This window comes from Thalia democratica, chromosome 5, assembly GCF_965202585.1.
Source record: "Thalia democratica chromosome 5, ktThaDemo2.hap1.1, whole genome shotgun sequence".
Lineage (NCBI taxonomy): Eukaryota > Metazoa > Chordata > Thaliacea > Salpida > Salpidae > Thalia > Thalia democratica.
In genome coordinates, this window is record NC_139169.1 from 59,329,054 (window position 1) to 59,347,915 (window position 18,862).

Genomic DNA, 18,862 nt, shown 5'->3' on the forward strand with positions numbered 1-18,862 from the left:
CATAGCTGATGTAAAGAAGTTAAAACAAACAGCTAAGTTGTTGAACTAAACTGTAGTGTTTAAACTGTATTTTTTTATGAATTTTTATAATTATGACGTATATAATCTACTCAAAACAAAATAATGAAGATTCTTAAATTTTTTTTAAAGATCTAACAAAAGGTTTCAAGCATTTATTTTTACAAATACTGACTGATTTTGTCTTTAAAAACTTAATCTTTATTTAGAAATATTCTCACATCTCCATTTGATCTTAAGATTAATAAAAAAAGTTTTATCAAAAGTTTTTAAGCACTTGAACTGAGAAAAACTGAGGTTCTCAAATTTTTAAATAAAAAAACTGACTTAGCCTGATGTTTTTCAACCTTTTTCAAAAAAACTGATTTAGCCTGACTTAGCCTGACGCGCACGAACCCTGGGGGAGTGAACTCTTTTTTTACTATTTGATCTTATTTTATATAGTTTTTACTAAGGTACAAGATGCCTTTAACAGATTTTAAAAATTCAAAATAATTTTTGATATATAGCCGGTCAAAGTCGGAGGCAACAATAGGTTCCTTATGGGAGGCGCAAACTAAAACAGCAAATAACTAGAAATCACTAATAATCTATCTTTTCCTACATTTTTTAAGATAACTACCTCAAAACTTAAAGAAGCATTCCTTGGTATATTTAGAAAATTCTGTCTGAAAGAATTTTTAAAAAATTAAAAATAAAAAACTTTTTATGAAAGTTAAACAAAAAAAAATATTTTAATTGTTATAACTGTTCAAAATATAGTTTTAATTGTTTGCTAACAAAAGATCCTAGTGAAGTAACTTCACTGGAATATAAATAAAAACAAATTATACAATAATCTTCCTTTATTCTACCAACATATGTTTCTGTGTGTCAACGAATCAACACACTTCAACTGGGTTCTGTAAAAAAATAATTATTGTAATGAGAGAAAAGAAGCATAGAATAAAGTATGTGTATACATTAGTTGCAATGAATATATTTTTCATTAGTTAACGACAATAAATTTTGAATCAGTTATCGACTTAACAATCATAAATATTATATAGTTTTATAACAGTCGGATTTAATATTAAGTATTTTACCTATGAATAACTATAATCTGTAGAAAATATCTTATTAAAACATGTATACACATACTGCATTCTATGCTTCTATTCTCTCAAGAAGATTACTGTATAATTTGTTTTTATTTTTTTGCTATAAAATTTTTATTTTTGATTTTTTTTAAATTTTGTTCTGAAAAAATTTTCTAAAAAGAACATTTCCAGAAAATTTTAGGTAGTTATCTCAAAAAAAGAAGTAAATAGATTGAGTGATTTGCCGTTTTAGTTTGGGTCTCCCATAAGGAACCTATTGTCGCCTGTGACTTTGACCAGCTATATCACAAAAAAAATTTAAATTTTTAAAATCTGTAAAAATCATCTTGTAGCTTAGTAAAAACGATATAAAATACGAAAAAATTGTGAAAAAAAAGTGTTATCCCCCCTATGCCCTTAACAAAAAAGTTAGCTTTTATTTTTTATAATTTTACTATCTTTTACTCATAATTACTGTTTGTTTTTACAATAATGCTTTTAGACAACATTAATTAATCAAAATTTTACTTGTATGTAATGTATATAATGCTTTTATTATTTATTATGCATTGCATAATATACACCAGTTATATTAGTTTATAAAAAAAATTGTAATTATATAGAAAAATGCTTATCCGGACATGTTTACAGAAAAATCTTGCCCAACATGTCTGAAAAAGTAAATTATCACTTTACTAATGATGGTTTAAAAACTCTATGAGTTGAACTTTGCAAGATAAAACCCAGTGATCAATCCATATACAAAAAAACTTCTGAATGAAATTACTTCACTTTTAAGTTATTTATAATAACTGTATGAAATTAACAACTTTTAAAAGATAGATTAGCAAAACATTTTTTGTAAACTGGACAAATTAATCTTTTTTAAGTTTAGACACTAATCTAGCCCTTGTTTTAAATAAATAATTAACTAGGCTGAGTTTTCAAAAATTTAAAAACTAGCCTGATTTATTATCATTGTATAACTAGGTTTAGGTAGCCTAAAAAGTTGAGCAGCTTAAATTAGCAAACATCTTAATAATGTATACAATCAAGGTTTCAATTTTTTTATATATTATAGATATAAAAATTGTGTAGTATTATAAATATACTCAAAATTGCAACAATGAACATTATGGTGCTTTATTACACACTGTATAACTCATGCTAAGCAGAGTTGCCATTATCATTATTTTTAAGTTTAGTATTTCTAATAAATTTAAATAAAGACTCTTATACAACATAGATACCATACAAACATTAAATATATAAAATTTCATTAAGTCAAACATAAAAAAAATAGTGACAGAAATTTTCTTTTAATATCTGTTACTTGCTTTTAAAAAAAACCTAATTTTATAATTTTCTAAAACAAAAGCTAGCACATGAAAGCTTTACTAGTCCTTTATAAATTGCTGCTATTTTAAAACTAATACAACTAAAAAACAGTATTTGTGGACAAATGAAAGTTTGTTTGAAGTTTATTTGTTCGTACTTCCTTTACAGCTATTTTGTTAGCTTTTGAAACAATACAAAATATTTTCTTTAGCTTGTTTATTTATACTTGACAAAAAAAGTTCATACTACTAATTCTCTAGTACAAATATTTTAAAGTCGTAACGTAAATTTTAGATATGATTTAAATTCAACTTGTAATTAATCAAGAGGCTGTGTATTTTGCAGTATCCTTTAATTAATACATAAATCTAAAATATATCTTTTTATCTTAAAATCTTGTTTTACTTTTATGATAGTAAGCTGTAAAAACTATGTTAAAATTAGTTTTAATACAGCTTATTAGCTAAAATACAATGTTATCAGTCCAAAACAAACTCAAGTAGTTGTATGAGAATATAGCGAACGGCATTGGACTATCCGATATGACTTTTATTAATTCGAGTTCGCTTCATAGCCGGGTCTCGCTGCATTTTAACGCTTGCATCTCGGCGACTTCATAGCAAACTCACTAATGAATTAAAAAAACAAAATAAAAAATAACTAGTGCGCTTGTACCTTGATCAGTTTAAAGTTGGTTTTACGTTTTAGTTGGTCAATTTGTTCGGATTTTTGTTTTATGTGCAAATGTTAAAAATAAAACTATAGTATGTTCATGTTACTTAGTTGTTAAAAGTAAGTGTTTTCATAATTTTACAGACCTTCAAAGTTTTTTTGATGTTAAATTAAGACTACGCAAGCTTAGTATCCAGATATACTATCAAACATCTTATGTAGCAGCTAAATTCTAAAAGACTGATATACAAAAGCTTAAAAAAAATTAAGTTTATTACTTTAAAAACTTCAAAATGTTTTTGTAAAGTGTTTTTTTTTTGCAAACTCAGGCTAAAAAAGCGATAGATGTTTTAAAGTCATTAAACTGGAACTTCATAAATAAGTTAAAAGTTGTGTTTAAAAAATATACAAAGTTTCTGGGCTAACCGATATTAAAAATACATGTTTCAAAAATTCATTTACAATATTTATTTGTTGTACAATCAAATTAACATTTTGTGATTTCAAAACTCCAAAAAAAAAGCAAAAAACTTTTATAACAACGGAGACTCTTTAGTAAAAGAGTTAGAAAAAAGAAAAACAAAATCTTTATTTAATAGTTTTCCAAAAATGTTTTTTGTCGTATATTCAGTTTATTGGAACAAAAAAAATAATTTGTTATTACAACAATTCTTTTTGTTTATGTTTCAAATAGTTTCTACTAAATAAGAAACTATACTCAAATTCATAGAAAAATATTATGCTTAAGTAAAAATTAAAAAAAAAACTTAGTATTTCGTGTATAACATGCTAAAATTATTAATTAAACATAACTTAAAAAACTTTAAATGGCAATGTAAATACATTAAGTAGATTTTTAAAATGCGCACTTTAAACCAAAGTAAAGTGCGTATCTTAAAGTTTTTACAAAAATTTGCTCTTTTGTTTCAAATGATAGCTAAATTAAACTTAGTCCTAAAAAAATACGATCTAAATAGACTTTTCACAACTAAAAACTTATTGTGTTAAGTTTGATTTAATCAAATTCAAACTATATATTTGATCGGTTTATAAAATATCATAGAAATTTTTATTTTCAAAACGATTTTGACCCAACTCATTTTCAAAAATTAGTGCCTATACTACATGGTTAGTTACGTATCTTATAAGTGACTATACTATTATGACAATCCTTGAACACTTTTTATAAATTAGAAAACATTTGACAAACAACCATATGTTGAAAATTTCAAAAAAAAACATGTTTTAATCACAAACACTAAATAAACTCAAATAATCCTTTACTCCATTTAGTGGGTGAGAAATTTTACTTCCTGAGAAATTATAGTTAAAATATAGTTTTTTTAGAACGTTCACAATTGTATAGTATCTCAACTAAAACACCAAACAAAGTTGTTAGTTACATTCATATTCTATATTGTTCTGTCAACTGCGTTTTGTGATAACGGTTAGTTTGATTGTTTTACATATACTTATGTTTTGTACTCAAAGAACAATATGATAGGTACAAAAAAGCTATATTATCTTAATAAATATAACTAATCAAGAAAGTTAGGTGAACATTTTTCGTTTTTTTTTTTCATAATGTTCTTTTTGACTTCATCTTTAAGTTTTTAAAACGAGTTTTTTACCATAAATAAAGAAGTTATCTGCTTAAAAACAATAGAATGAAGATAGTTAACAAAATAAACTCAAAAAAGCTAACTAAGTAGGTTCTTATTGAGTATTTTACCAAATTAAGCTAAAAATAACAAGTTTTTTTTATAATTTAAAAGTAAAGTAATAAATAAATGTAGAATACTTAAGTCAATTCATTAATAAAATGATGTTTTTGGTTTTTAAAAATAATAACTTTACTTAAAGGACTTTATTCATTAATATAATGTGTAAACAAATTTTATATAAATAAGAATGAAGCAAAGTTAACTTTTTAGTTTTTTATATCTATATAAGAACTTTACACTCTGAGTTTATCTATAGGCATTTACAGGGTCCATAGGGTGGCTATGTGGCCATAGTTTAAAATGTATTTTGATTTTTTTTGTCTAGTTTGAAATGTACTTTACATTAAAGCAACAACTTTAAATAAGTAGACTCAATAACTTTCCCAATACAAAATTATAAAGCAGTCTAAAACCTAATTAAACTATTATAACAAAAAAATTTTCATAAATAATAGTTGATTTACTAATATACTTTTGTTCAAGCAAAAATACAGTTTATAAAAAAACCTATTTATACTTTTTAGTTTCAAATGATTTGAAAGTTTATGTAGTCCAAAACGTTAAAGCTAAGCTTTTTGACTGCATAAAATAGAGTTATGATACCGGATAATTGAATATTATCACAAACATGTGTCACTTTTATTTTAACTGTTAAATTTCTGCAGCATCATTTTTTAACAAATATATATTATACTAAGATATATTCCACGAAAAAATATACTTAATTTCTCTATCAACTATCCAAGTTCCTAAATAACAAAAGACGGTGTTGACTAGGGCCATTTTAGAACTTATTACGGTGATGTGGAAAATCATACAGAAGTAAAGGGTTTCATTAATGGTACTCGTGAACAAAGTTTCTCAGAAAAAAGATAACGGTGGTTATGACAACGATGATTGGGGTGGTTATGACAACGACAATGCTAAGGAAAATAACGTAGCTGATGAGAATGACAACAAAATCTAAAAACTAGAAAGACAATGCAGTTTTATTCAAAAAAATTCTTATTTTTTACAATTTATTTTGTTATAATGCGCTTTATTTATGAAAATAAAATTTTAGCACCAATAAAAATAAATAATATCCTTTATTTTTTTTGTATACCGTTAAGTATTTAAAATAAAAGCTTGTACAGTTTCGCCTAAAAAATAAAATAATATGTATTTTATTACGTTGTTAAAAAGTACTTTAAGTAAATAAAATGTTGTATCGTGGTTTGTAAAACTTTATAAGTGAGCAAAGATCTAATCGCTTGTATTTGAAAAAAATTGCACACACTACATTACTTAAGCGTATTTCTATTTTTAACTAAAGCAACTAAAATTTCGAATCAAGACTTTTGAGCATCGTCAAATATACAAAAAGGGACAAGAATATTAAAAAAAACGCTGTAGAATTAAGCTAAAGCAGAATAAAATAGTTGTGTGATTTTTAAAACCACTTACAAAGCATTATGGGCACAGTGAAAACATAAAAATATATATAAAGTACAGTAACCTCTCGCTTATTTACGCACATTGTGTCCACAGAAAAAGTGCGTAAAGATGTGAGAGATCGTAAAGAAACGAGAGGTACCAAATATACTCACTATAATGGCTGTTTTTTAATATTGCTTCTTGTTAAAAAAAGACTGGGCACTTTCCCACTTTTAACTATTTGTTTACTTTATTTATAAATATGAAAACAACAGATAAAACTATACATATATTTAAAAAAAGGATTTAAATTTCTATAAAATAATAATACGAGTAGAAATTATTTTACTATTTTAATAATAAGTAGAAATTATCTACATTTATATTCTATTCTACTTAGCAAATTCAATATATAATTAAGCATTTCTTTACAATTATAATATGGTGTTTATTAATATATAGGGCAAGACTGCTGTATTACTTCTTTGTGTTTAAAACTCTCATTGTTTCATTATACTTTCATTATTAAACACAGTCATGTTTTTTTCAGAATTTTAAATTAATCTCTTATTGTTAACAAATTTCTGATATACTGAGGTATAACTAAATGTTTATCAATTAGTCAAGGAACATAAATTTACAAAGTCTAAAGATATAGAGAGGTGTGTTAGCATTAAAAAACATACATTAAACCTAATTTGTGCAATATTAAAAAAAATTAAAATTTTTATTTTCTGAATTTTATAGAATTCTGAAATGCGTAACTAAACGAGAGTGCGTAACGTCACGAGTGCGTAAAGATCCGAGAGGTTACTGTAGTTAAAAACAAAAAAACAATTATAAAGTTTTAAATTATAAAACTATAGTTATTAGCAACTACTTTTTAAATACTTAATTATTATTTAAAATAGTTAATTAATTTGCACGGGTCACATTTTTTTTTAATTTTCATGTTTTCTAATCTTACATAATTATTTTTTTAATGTATTCTTTTACTACCACTGTTACCCCTAACCCTTACATTCAATCAGTAACTTTTTTTTTAATTTTTTTTTTTTTCTGTTTATTTATTTATTTTTTTCTGTATTTTTTATATTCTCGTGCAAAAATTTAACTCGTGCAAAATCGTCTTCGTGCAAATTTTTTCACTCGTGAAATTTTGTACCCTCGTGCAAATTTTGCTTCGTGCAATTTAGTAACCTCATGCAATTTTGTCTTCGTACAATTTAGACCCGTTCCCGACTGATAAATTGATCAACAACAGATCGCTAGTATAAATTAACTTTTAACCTAATAGCCTATATTTAAAACTTTAGTATAAATTTTAACTTTAAAATATATGCTTTTAGCTGAAAAGCTAAACCTTATAGTACAATAAAGGTTTTTAAAAAATGCTTAATTAGTTAGATTTAAAACTAATGTTATGATTTAATTAATGTTAAAACTTTATATTAAAATAATTTTAAAACTTATCAGTTTTAGCCTGAATACTTTTTTTCAGGTCGCCACTAGAAAAAGAAATATTTTAACAAAAACTATTATAAAATTTACATTTACTGTTTTTCAATTAAAAATTAAAAATTTAAATTTTTTTTTGTATTTTTGGCATGTAATGAGTTTGGAAAATCCTGCTTTAAACTTTATCAGATGATATTTTGTTGCATTAATATAAAGCTTATGTTAAACTAGTACCATTACAAAATTTAATTAATTTAACGTAAGTTTATTAATATTAAGCCTGTTAAAAAGTCTTAAAAGTAACCAAAAGAACTGTAGTTCTGGTTAAACATGCTTTATTAGTGAAGCAAACAACGAGTCCGGGTAAATTAATTTGTCAGTTATTGCCGTCTGTTTTTTTGTTATCTATTCTGGTTTTTTGCCTTCCTTTTTGTTTCCACCTTTCTTTTGCACTGATTTAACAACACCAATCGCAGTAGCTCGATCCGCATGAGTAATAACGAACCGACCCAGCGACGGAAAGTCCTTGTAAGTCTCAACGCACAAAGGAGCGTCAAGGGGCACGATCTTGACCAGCGCGGTGTCGCCGCTCCTCAAAACTTTCGGCTTTTCTTCCAGCACTTTCCCCGAGCGCATGTCGACTTTGCGCTGCAGCTCGACGAACTTGAACCGCACGTGGGCTCGACAATTTTCCAAACCGGGGGAATACCCGACTTTTATTTCTCCCGGGGACTTCGCTTCGGCGGGCGGCCGATCGTCTGCGTCGCCGGCGACCATGCCCTTCTTGATAAGTTCAGGAGGAACGTCGCCGATGTTGATTCCCATGATGTAGCCCGGAAACGCTTCCTCTATCTGCTTGTGGTGCATCTCGACAGATCGGACGGTGACGTTTTTCAGCGACGAAGGAGCGAGGATCGCGTTCGTTCCGGGCTTGAGCGATCCCGACTCGACTCTTTCCTCTAAAATTGTTCCGATCCTGCTTATTTTATACACGGCGTGGACTGGTATACGCAGAGGTAATTTCAGCAGCTGTTTTTTTAGTTCAAATGTTAAAATATACTTTGTAACTTCAAACTAGTTTTTGATAAACACTAATTTTAAACACTCTAACATAGTCTGATTTTTGAGTAAGTAATAAAAGTGAAAAACTTGGTGTTTTTTGTGCCATAGTTGTCAGACTTCTATGAACTGGAGCATGAGGTTTTAAGTTTAAACAAACAAAACATTTATTTGGTTTTCAGAATTGTTTATTCAACAAATTCTCTGAATTTTGCTACAAAATTTAACTAACTGCCTGACGGTCTGGAGGCTAAGTTGCATCCACGGCATCCAGAAGGGTTTTGCCAGAAAAATTTCCTTCTTTCGTTTCATTTTCCCACCCTATGTACCATGGCATGTTTGTTGAAGGCTCTACTAAGTTGTCTCCTTTAAATGCCGAAACTGGTATGAAAGACACCTGTTTGGTGTCGTAACCGACTTTTTCAAGGCACCCAGATACTTCCTTGCTAACTTCATCAAACCTAATAGTGTGTTGCGGTTTAAAGCTATTGTTTATACTACAAAGCAGATGCTGTAGAGCCAGTTATGTTTAACTTGTAGCTTAAAGTCTTGACTTTTGAAATTGCCTTTTTGTTCATATATTGAACACTTATGCATCAATGTTTTTCGTAAGAGACTTTACTAAACTATAAATTTCTTATTTTATTTAACATCATAATCTCAAATAGCTAACTGTAAATATGCTGTTTTTTATTTGATAAAATATGAAAATACCCGTTAAAATACGTGTAAATATAATTTTTATATAAAGTTAAGTATTTACATAGTTTTTTTAACAATAACTTATTCTATACAACAATTACAAAAGCTTTAACTGCTGCACTTCTTTAAAACCAGATTTCTTTAAAAACTAAATTACAGTTTATTATTTACTGACAGAGTTTAAATTATATATATCAAGTATATTTAAGTTGCTCAATAACTTTTTACTTTGTTCACTGAGCCAACTGGAATGTCTTTAAAAAAATAGTATTCCAAAAAATTAAACTTAAAACAAAAACATACCATAGTTTCACGCTTTTTGGTTCTTTTGCTAATAATGTTTTAAACATCATTCAAATCTAATAAAAACTAATACGACGTAATTTATAAATTTGTGTAAGACGTTTTAAAAATATCGAACTTCTTTCCGAAACATACAAAAACAATCTACAAATTTTCATTAAATAGCGATAAAATTTCAATAAAGAGTAAATAAAAAACAGTTAGGATTTGAAAGTTATTTTTTAATGTCTTTATATGAGGAAATGAATTTTTACATGCATTAAAATACATTCCTCACAATAAAAACCTTATTTGGCTGTACGGAGGCTCTGTGCAGTCCATTTTGTTGACGACGCAAACAATTTGCTTGACTCCCAGCGTTTTGGCCAGCAAGGCGTGCTCCTTCGTCTGACCATATTTAGAAATACCAGCTTCAAACTCGCCTGTTAGTGCGTCAAACACCAAAATTGCACAATCTGCCTGTAAACCTCCTAAAACGTTTGTGACATTTTCCCAATAAGACTTTTTGTGACTATTTGTGACTTTTTGAAATATGGCTATTTCAAACTGATTTTGGTCTTTAGTTTTTTGCTTTATTGTTTAGCAAATACTTTTTTAATTGTAGTTTTAATGATTAGTGAAACTAAACATTCTAAAACTGTTAAGTGTTTTTTTGAAATTACTATTAATTATTACTTCCTAAAAAAGTATTTAAAACAAGAAGTTTTTAAAAACCTTTTGTTGAATTGTATAATAATTGTATAATACAATAATGATGGCCCGTTAACAGTCGAAACCGGAAATACGTGGACATGTAACGATTGAAATAAACAACATAAAACACACAGTAAGTACATCTAGAAAAAAAATTTTAATAATCTAATCAATCTTATCTTTTCCTACTTTGCTCAAAAATTGTATTCAGGAATTTTATGTTTAAATCTGAATACATAAAACCGAATATTTGTGTTTTTAAATTCTTAATGTTTAGAAGTTACCAAATATTCCCCTAAGATAAAATATAAGTATTTACTATAAAATTCTTTAAGTTAGAATATACTAAAAATTTGTTACTGGAAGTATGAAATATATATATATATGCATATATTTTTTATGTTTTTTTTTGATTGTTAGTGGTAAAAAAGTCAAGATTCTGATTTATTAAGGGATTCAAATTAAATTTTTAAGATTACCTACAACTAAAATTATGACAATTGGTAGAAGGCCGTTGGAAGAATTTTTTGATTAAATCAAATTTGAATAACTAAAAAGTTAGATAATCAACCATAAAAGAAAAAGTACTTTTACACAACTGTTTTTTATTAAAGTTTTGCTTAGTAAACTTAGTTAGTAATTTATTATAACTTTAAAAACGTTAAAATAAAAACAAGCAAAATGTATTTTAGTCCTGGTAAACCTCAAATGATTGTAGAAGACCGCCTACGTGGACCATATGGTTGTATATGCTAATTAAAACTTTTATTTTAGATATTTTACTAATACTAACAGAAAATGGTCGAAATATGAAGTCAGTTTTATTAAAAAAGTTTTTTTTTACACAGTAAATGTTGAAAACATGCTGTACATATGTGTATATTTAAATAATGTGATATAACCTAAACCATTAAAAAAAATCTAAAATGTTAATAATTATATATTTTAAAGAAAAAATCGATCTCCTTTAGCAAGATTTGAGCCCACTGTGAGAAATGTTGTGTAATTAAGTTGTTAATTAAATTTAAGTGCCAACAGCAAAAAGTGAATATAAAAAACAACAAAAAAAAGCAAGGTTTCCCAAAGTGGGCGATATCTTAGTGAATATTTTAGGGTTACATGACAATTCAAATTCGGAAAGCTCAAATTCCGACAACTCAAATTCTTAAAAAAATTATAAAACTGACTAGATCTCAATAAGTAATATAAATTTAAAAATACATATGTAAATCTTATTAATATCTACAAGCCACTTTTTTCTTTTTTGAAAATTCTTAAATATTTTTAAAGATATTTTAAAATACCTATGTTTTTCACTTTATTTAAGCAGTATCTCAAACAATATTTATTATTTTGCGAAACGAAAAAAAAAGGTTTGTAGATATTTATAGGACCTACATTTGTATTTTTTATGTTTGACAAACACAAATTACTTTTTTAGTTGTGGCCCTCACAACTTTTTTTAAAGATTTTAAATTGTCCGAATTTGAGTAGTCGTGCCTCTAGATTTTAGCTATGAGTATGTGATAATCACATAGAGGACACATAAGTAAATGGGTAATTAACTAGTTAAGGGTGATTATCAAAATTAGTCCGGAAAAACATAATTTAAAGACAGCACAAACCAGTTATCATATTATTGACGAAGTCTTTCTGTCCGACGTTGTCGAAAAGCATGACTTCGCGCTTTTGAGATTTGAACTTAACCACCTGCGTGTATTCCGTCGTCCCCTCAACAATCGTCTTTTCAAAAAATCACGCGTACTTCGATTCTTCCGGAATCCTTTCCTCAATCGCCTTTTTTTCCAGGTTTTCTCTCGTTCTCTTGTCGATGCCTCCGCACGCGAACACTAGGTGGCCAGCCGTCGATGTCTTTCCCGTCTTTTGGTGGCCGAGAACACAAACGTTAATTCCTTGCTTTTTCTGCTGCATTTTAACGTTTTTTTTTATGCTGGTAAAAAAATTGTTAGTAGAAAATTTAAAGTGTTCTACTTGCTATCTGGCATAAGCCCAATGGAGACTAACTAAATAAAACTAAATGTTTAAGGTAAGTGATAGGCTATAAAGTAGTCTAAAACTGTACTTTACAAAATAAAAACAAGAAACGGCAATCGGCTGGGTGTCACTTTTGCACAGCGTCTTTTTTGCACGAGCGTCACTTTTGCACGGCGTTACTTTTGCACAAAGTACGCATATAAAAAAGTACAAACCCGTGCAATGTACATCATAAAACTTTCTTGTTATTTCGAGATTCAGTGCGTACTTTACGCGCACTTAACTCGTAACTAACGCGGGTGCGTACCTCTTTAAATGCGTACTGTGTTCAAAAGTGACACGTGCATAAGTGATCCTGTGTGCAAAAGAGTCGCCGTGCAAAAGCGTCCCCTCGTACTAAAGTGACGCTCGTGTAAAAGTGTCCTCATGCAAAGGTGACGCTTCGTGCAAAAGTGACCCGTTCCCACAGCTTTGTGTTCATATTTTCTATATAAAACAATATTTATTTACAATTTCCTTTTTTTTAGAATGATTGTCGTGTTGATAACATTAATACACTAAAAGTTTAAGAGTTTAAAAACTCCATAGCTCCTGTGTTAAGTCTATACTTAAAAAATAGGTTAGTTGATTTTTGAATTAATTTAATTTTTAAGTTTTGAATTAGTGTTGGCTATTTTTATAATTATAGAAAACTACCGAATGAAACATAAAGAACCCTAAACATTTTCAAAGGTGTAGGAGCATTTGCATCAAAATTTTTAAATAAAACTACTCACAAAAAGTTTGTAAATAAGAAAAAACAATTATAAACGTAACAAACACCTCCAACATTAAACTTATATTAAAAGTAAAACAAACCCACCTATCTAGTACTTTTACAGTTATTTTATTTTGTAAATTAAAAACTTGTATAACAAAGTTAATAGCGAATGTATTCTAAGTATTAGTTTTATACATGATAAACAACTTTTACAACTTAAGCAAAAGGTTTACGTTTTTCATGTAACTGTTTTTTATACTTTTTACCAAAGCATTATTTTTTTAAATAGTATAATCTGAGTAATTACGGCTTTTAAAAAACCACGTTTTTTATAGACTGCTTATTAAAAAATGTATGAGCTGTCAAAATATACACCTGTATACTCTGTGCAAAAACTTTTATGAGAAATTTACTCAACATTTTCAATGAAAAAAAAATTTAACAATTGTAGTACTTGTTAATTGTAGTAAAAAGTCTGTGAACTATTAAGTTCAAAGACTTATAATATAGCTTGGCAGAAGATTTGAAAACTTAAGTTTTGAAAAAAAAAACGAAAAAATCTGAACAAAAGTTGATTTTATTAAACAAAATATTTATTTTTTTTAATCAAGTTCATCAAATAGAAAACGTTACAAGTTACAGTGAAAGTTGTTTATTGCTTTTGTATACAATTTCTTATCAAAGGTTGGTATAAGAGCACTAAGTCAAAACATAAAACCAAATTTTATTTAATCAACTTATGCTAAAATGCAAATAAATTCTAAATTGCTTAATTTATTTTTAGACACCATATTATGTTAAATTTAAAAATAATATTAGCTAAAAAGTTACTGCAAAGTGTTATTAATTTATATCCTCAAAATTAATTAAAAAATACTTTCACAAAAATACTCATCTAATGTTAAAAAACTCATACACGCTACAAAACTACATATTCTACTTGTTGTGAAAATGCAATTAGAAATAACAGCTCATATTATCTAAGAGTACAAAAGTTCAGTACAGAAGCTTTTCTTTTCTACGTTGGCAGTTAGCTGGTTGAAAGTGCATAGCTAGTGTGTTAAATGTGTAATCGTTTTTTTTTTTGGTTTTGAGTTTAAGTATTTTTTTCTTAAAGTTATTATTGCATGCTTAACTAAAACTAGCGAAGTATAGTCAAGAGTGATGTTAAACTTTTACTAGTGCAGAACTTTTTAAACAAAAAACTATATGCTATAGAACTAAATAGAATAAACATTAGAATAGTAACAAAGCAACTTGCCAAAAACTAAAATTAAAATAAGATTAAAGTAAATTTAAATAAAACAACTCAAGTAATAAAAATAATATAAAAACCAAAATACATAGTTTTTACTTTTATTGTCATCGTTTTCTATTCTACTTCGAAATTTTTTTAATTACACGAATAAAAACAAAAGGATACACAAGAAATAAAATACTAAGAAAAAAGTGTTTTCAAAACTTATACAAAAGGTTTACGTTTTGTATGCAGTTTTCCCATTTAATGTTCACCAGAGCATTAAGTAACTTTGTAATAATATAATTTATGTAATTATGGTATTAAAATAACCGCATTCTTCTTCTAAGCTGCTTATTTAAGGCTCTCAAAGTACACAACTGCACATATTGTGTATTTTTTATCTGAGAATATACTTATAAAATTAAGACAAATGTCAAACGTGATACCTTTTAGCACCAACTGCTTTTTATTTAATTTGAAAATGACCTATCGAGCTAACAAACTAAGTTAAACAGAAAATAGTTTATTACCAAGTTTATTAGTAGAAAAACTATATATGTATACAACTTTGACAGTTAATCGATGTCTTCTTTTTGTTGTTTACATTTAGAGACCGAACGTATTTGAAAATCTTTTTAGAACAATATTATTCACCAACAAAAAACATGAACACTAAACAGCTAGTTGTGGTATTTACTTAAAATTATCTAAATTTTTATTGTTTATTAAAACAGGTAAAAACAGTTTAAAAATACTTGATCGTAACAAAGAAATTATTTCAAAAATTGTTCTTAAGCTTAAACATTTTTTCATTATTATTTAAACTTTTGAATAAAATAAACAACAAAGTTTTAGTATTTTACACAGTGTTTTACCATAAAGTATTTAAAAAAATTTACGTTAGCTTTTTAAACTAAAAGTATTTTGTTATATTTGCTAAATGATTTGAAAATTTTCATTATATTATCGATAGTCTATTCCGTAATGAAAATTGCATCGATCATCGACATAAAAAACGGCTGATTCGTCAAGTTAAACAAAATTCATCATAAATAAAAGTTAGAGTTCCTAAGTAAATAAAACAAACAATTAATTTCCTTAATTTAACACACTCTGTTGAGATGATTACTTATCATTCTTGGGCTTGAGATTAAGTATTATCATTTTAATTTATCAATTATATTAATAATATATATTAAACAGTAGTAATACAAACACACACAAAATTAGTTATTGAAACCAACCTGTTGTTCTAGTTATTTTTAAAAAAAGAATGTTCAAAAATAACCTAAAAAGTTCAGATTTAACTTAGACATTTAAAGATTTAAAACTTTAGTTTTTTATAAGTTTTTCGTGAACAAATTAACTCTATAAAATAAAATTTAACAAAAGATATATATAGTTTGTTAAAAAAAATGTAAGCTGAAACATATCAAATAAATTTGTAACTAAAAAATCTGTAACATGTCATCTCAACTCATCTTTCTTTAAACTTCGCTTTCTCTAATTCTTAACACCACTTGTTCCGTAAATGTTATGTGTCCGTTTATTATCAGCATATAATATGTACTGATGTTGTGCATGGCACAAAAGCCTGGTTCGTTCTGCCTTTTTACTTGCAGCCCGGCCGAACGTTGTACTGTCCACGGCTTTTGGGACGCTTTGGTACCGGCAGTACAGGCTCTACTCAGACCCCAGGCTGAAGTTGCACGCTACAAAGATGTTTTTGGCGGTAAGGTACATACTGTTGGCCCGCTATCTCTTGTTGCACTCACCTTTGAAACGTACGAAACCGAATGGCAGTATTTGCACGACAAGTGCGTGCCTAAGTTCACGTGGAAGATGAACGTAGTTGCCTTCAAGCCTACTGCATGTTTTTTGTCAGGTAGCCCTTTTCACTTGCATAGCGCACCTCTTGGGCACCTGCTTGATCAACAAAATAGTGGCAGGGGACTTGAGGAGGACGCTGAAGATGCTTGTGATCTGTACGTTTGGATGCTGCTTCAGTTCGTTGCAGTTCAACTTGGTACTTGTGCTGGTCGCAAACCATCAAGTCAACTTGTTTTCGCCCAAGCCGGACCTCGTCGTGACTGGGACTTTTTTCTAAATTGCGGGAAAGATTTTTTCCGTTTTGCTTTAAAGTTGAAATAAAAAGAAATGATGAAAAGAATAATTTAACGAAATGAATATAGACACAAATATTTATGACTTGCTGATCGTATAAATAAGGGCTTATGTTATTAAATGTTAGTTTTCAATATATAAGAAGTTTATAAAACATATTAAAAAATCATATAGTTTAAAGTTTTAAAGTCTATAAATTTAATTAGCCAGCGGTTTTCTTACAACACTAAAAGCTGTATACAACATACTATCGAATATCTGTGAGTACAGTAACCTCTCGCATCTTTACGTACTCATGACGTTACGCACTCTCGTTTAGTTAAACATTTTAGAATTCTAAAAAATTTTAAAAATTGAAATTTAGTTTTTTTTAATATTGCACAAACTAGGTTTATTGTATATTTTTATTTTAAAATATGTTTTTAAATGCTATCTCATCTCTCTATATCTTTAGACTTTGTAAACTTATGTTCCTTGACTAAATGATAAACATTAAGTTATACCTCAGTATATCAGAAATTATGTTGAATGTAAGATATTTAAACTCATTATTTCATTATACTTTCATTATTTAACACAGTCATATTTATTTCGGAATTTTAATTTAAACACAAATAAATAATACAGCACTCTTGCCCTATATATGGATAAAGCGACAAAAATTTTAATATAGACACCTCACCATTTCTTATTTGTAAACAAATGCTTTATTATAAATTGAATTAGCTAAGTAGAATAGAATACAAATGTTAAGTATTTAATAAGTCACATTTAAACAAAGATAAAGATAAAATCTACTTATTATAAAAATCAGTAAAAATTTTCTACAAGTATTATTAATTTTAATAAATTTAAATCTTTTTTGTAGTACATGTATAGTTTTATCTTTTGTTTTCATACTTATAAATAAAGTAAACAAATTGTTTAAAGTGGGAAAGTCCCCAGTCTGTTTTTAACTAAAAGCAATATCAAAAAACAGCCAAAATAATAGTAAGTATATTTGGTATCTCTTATATCTTAACGATATCTCATATCTTTACGCATTTTTTCTGTGGACACAATGTGCGTAAATAAGCGAGAGCTTACTGTACTAGATTGTTAAATATGTTGTTTAACTGTAGTTTATATATAAAAAATACATATTTTCTACAAAGAATGACTATAGTACAAAATAAATAAAATGTTTTAACTTTTTAATGAATGCTATTTTGTGCAAAAAAACATAGTTTTTACTCACACTATTAATAGTAATTTATATATTAATTTAAATTTAAAATGTTTTTATAAATTCAATAAAAGTTTAAGTAATTTATAAATTAAACAAAAAAAGATAACTTTTAGAATAAAACTACTGAAAATTTACTGTTTATATGAACTAAACAAAAACTTCAAAAAATATTTAATATAACTCAATGTAGTTAAAATTTAATTCTATAAAAAATGTGCTATTATTTTTAGTTTAAATTAAAAAAGTTTAATAAAATAAACAAAATTTAATTCTAATTAAAATTTAATTCTAATTAAAAATTAATAAGAGATTTGATATAAGAAAAAAAAGTTTATTTTTGCATAAGTTATTTAAAATTATATTTTTCTATTCGTTTCGATAAACGTTTAAGAGGAATAATCACAAATACAATTTGAAATGTGTTTCCTACTTTATAGAAAAAAAAAAAATAGTATAAAACTTATAAACAGTTTAAAGTACTAAACTATATAAAAGGGAAGGTGTCAGAATCGCACAGCGACACTATAGCATGGTTGACATTTTAGTACAAAGTGATAATTAAACACATTAGACAGTTGGACATTTTATCACGGTTGGAAACTTTAGCACAGTGAGATATTTTAGCCGGTGGGACTTTTTAGCACAATAAAACACTTTAGCACAGTGGGACACTTTAGCATAGTGCGTCATCTTAGCATGGAGGCTCATTTAACACGACATCACTGTTGCACCTGGCTTCACTAGATCACGATCAATAGTTTTTGATTATTAAAAAATCATATATGTAAGATAGTACTAAATAAAAAGTAAAGCATTAAACTTAATACAGTAATTCATAGTGCGCAACTTAGGCACTTTAAAGTGTGAATAAAAGGGAAGAACAGTTATCAAAGATGTTCATTTAAAATTTTAAAACTACATTTAAGTAATGAGGAAAAAGTAAAAGCGCAGCAGCCTTTTTAAGTAAAATACCATTTATATTTAGAGAAGTCACTCGCAGCCCGCAGGTACAAATAAATTTAAAAAATACCTTTGTAGGCTCTACTTTTAGAG

At 27.2% G+C, this 18,862-nt stretch overlaps 1 protein-coding gene across 1 annotated transcript; it reads right to left on the reverse strand.

The window, feature by feature from the left end:
• Positions 1-8,110: 8,110 nt before the first annotated feature.
• LOC145836683 (elongation factor 1-alpha-like) lies at positions 8,111-12,394 on the reverse strand. Its single transcript, XM_082944466.1, has 5 exons — positions 12,260-12,394; positions 12,088-12,205; positions 10,056-10,239; positions 9,030-9,225; positions 8,111-8,734 (listed from the first exon to the last, which is right to left on the reverse strand). Exons 1-5 carry the CDS (start codon positions 12,392-12,394, stop codon positions 8,111-8,113), a joined length of 1,257 nt encoding a protein of 418 aa, XP_082800592.1.
• Between the last annotated feature and the right edge of the window lie 6,468 nt (positions 12,395-18,862).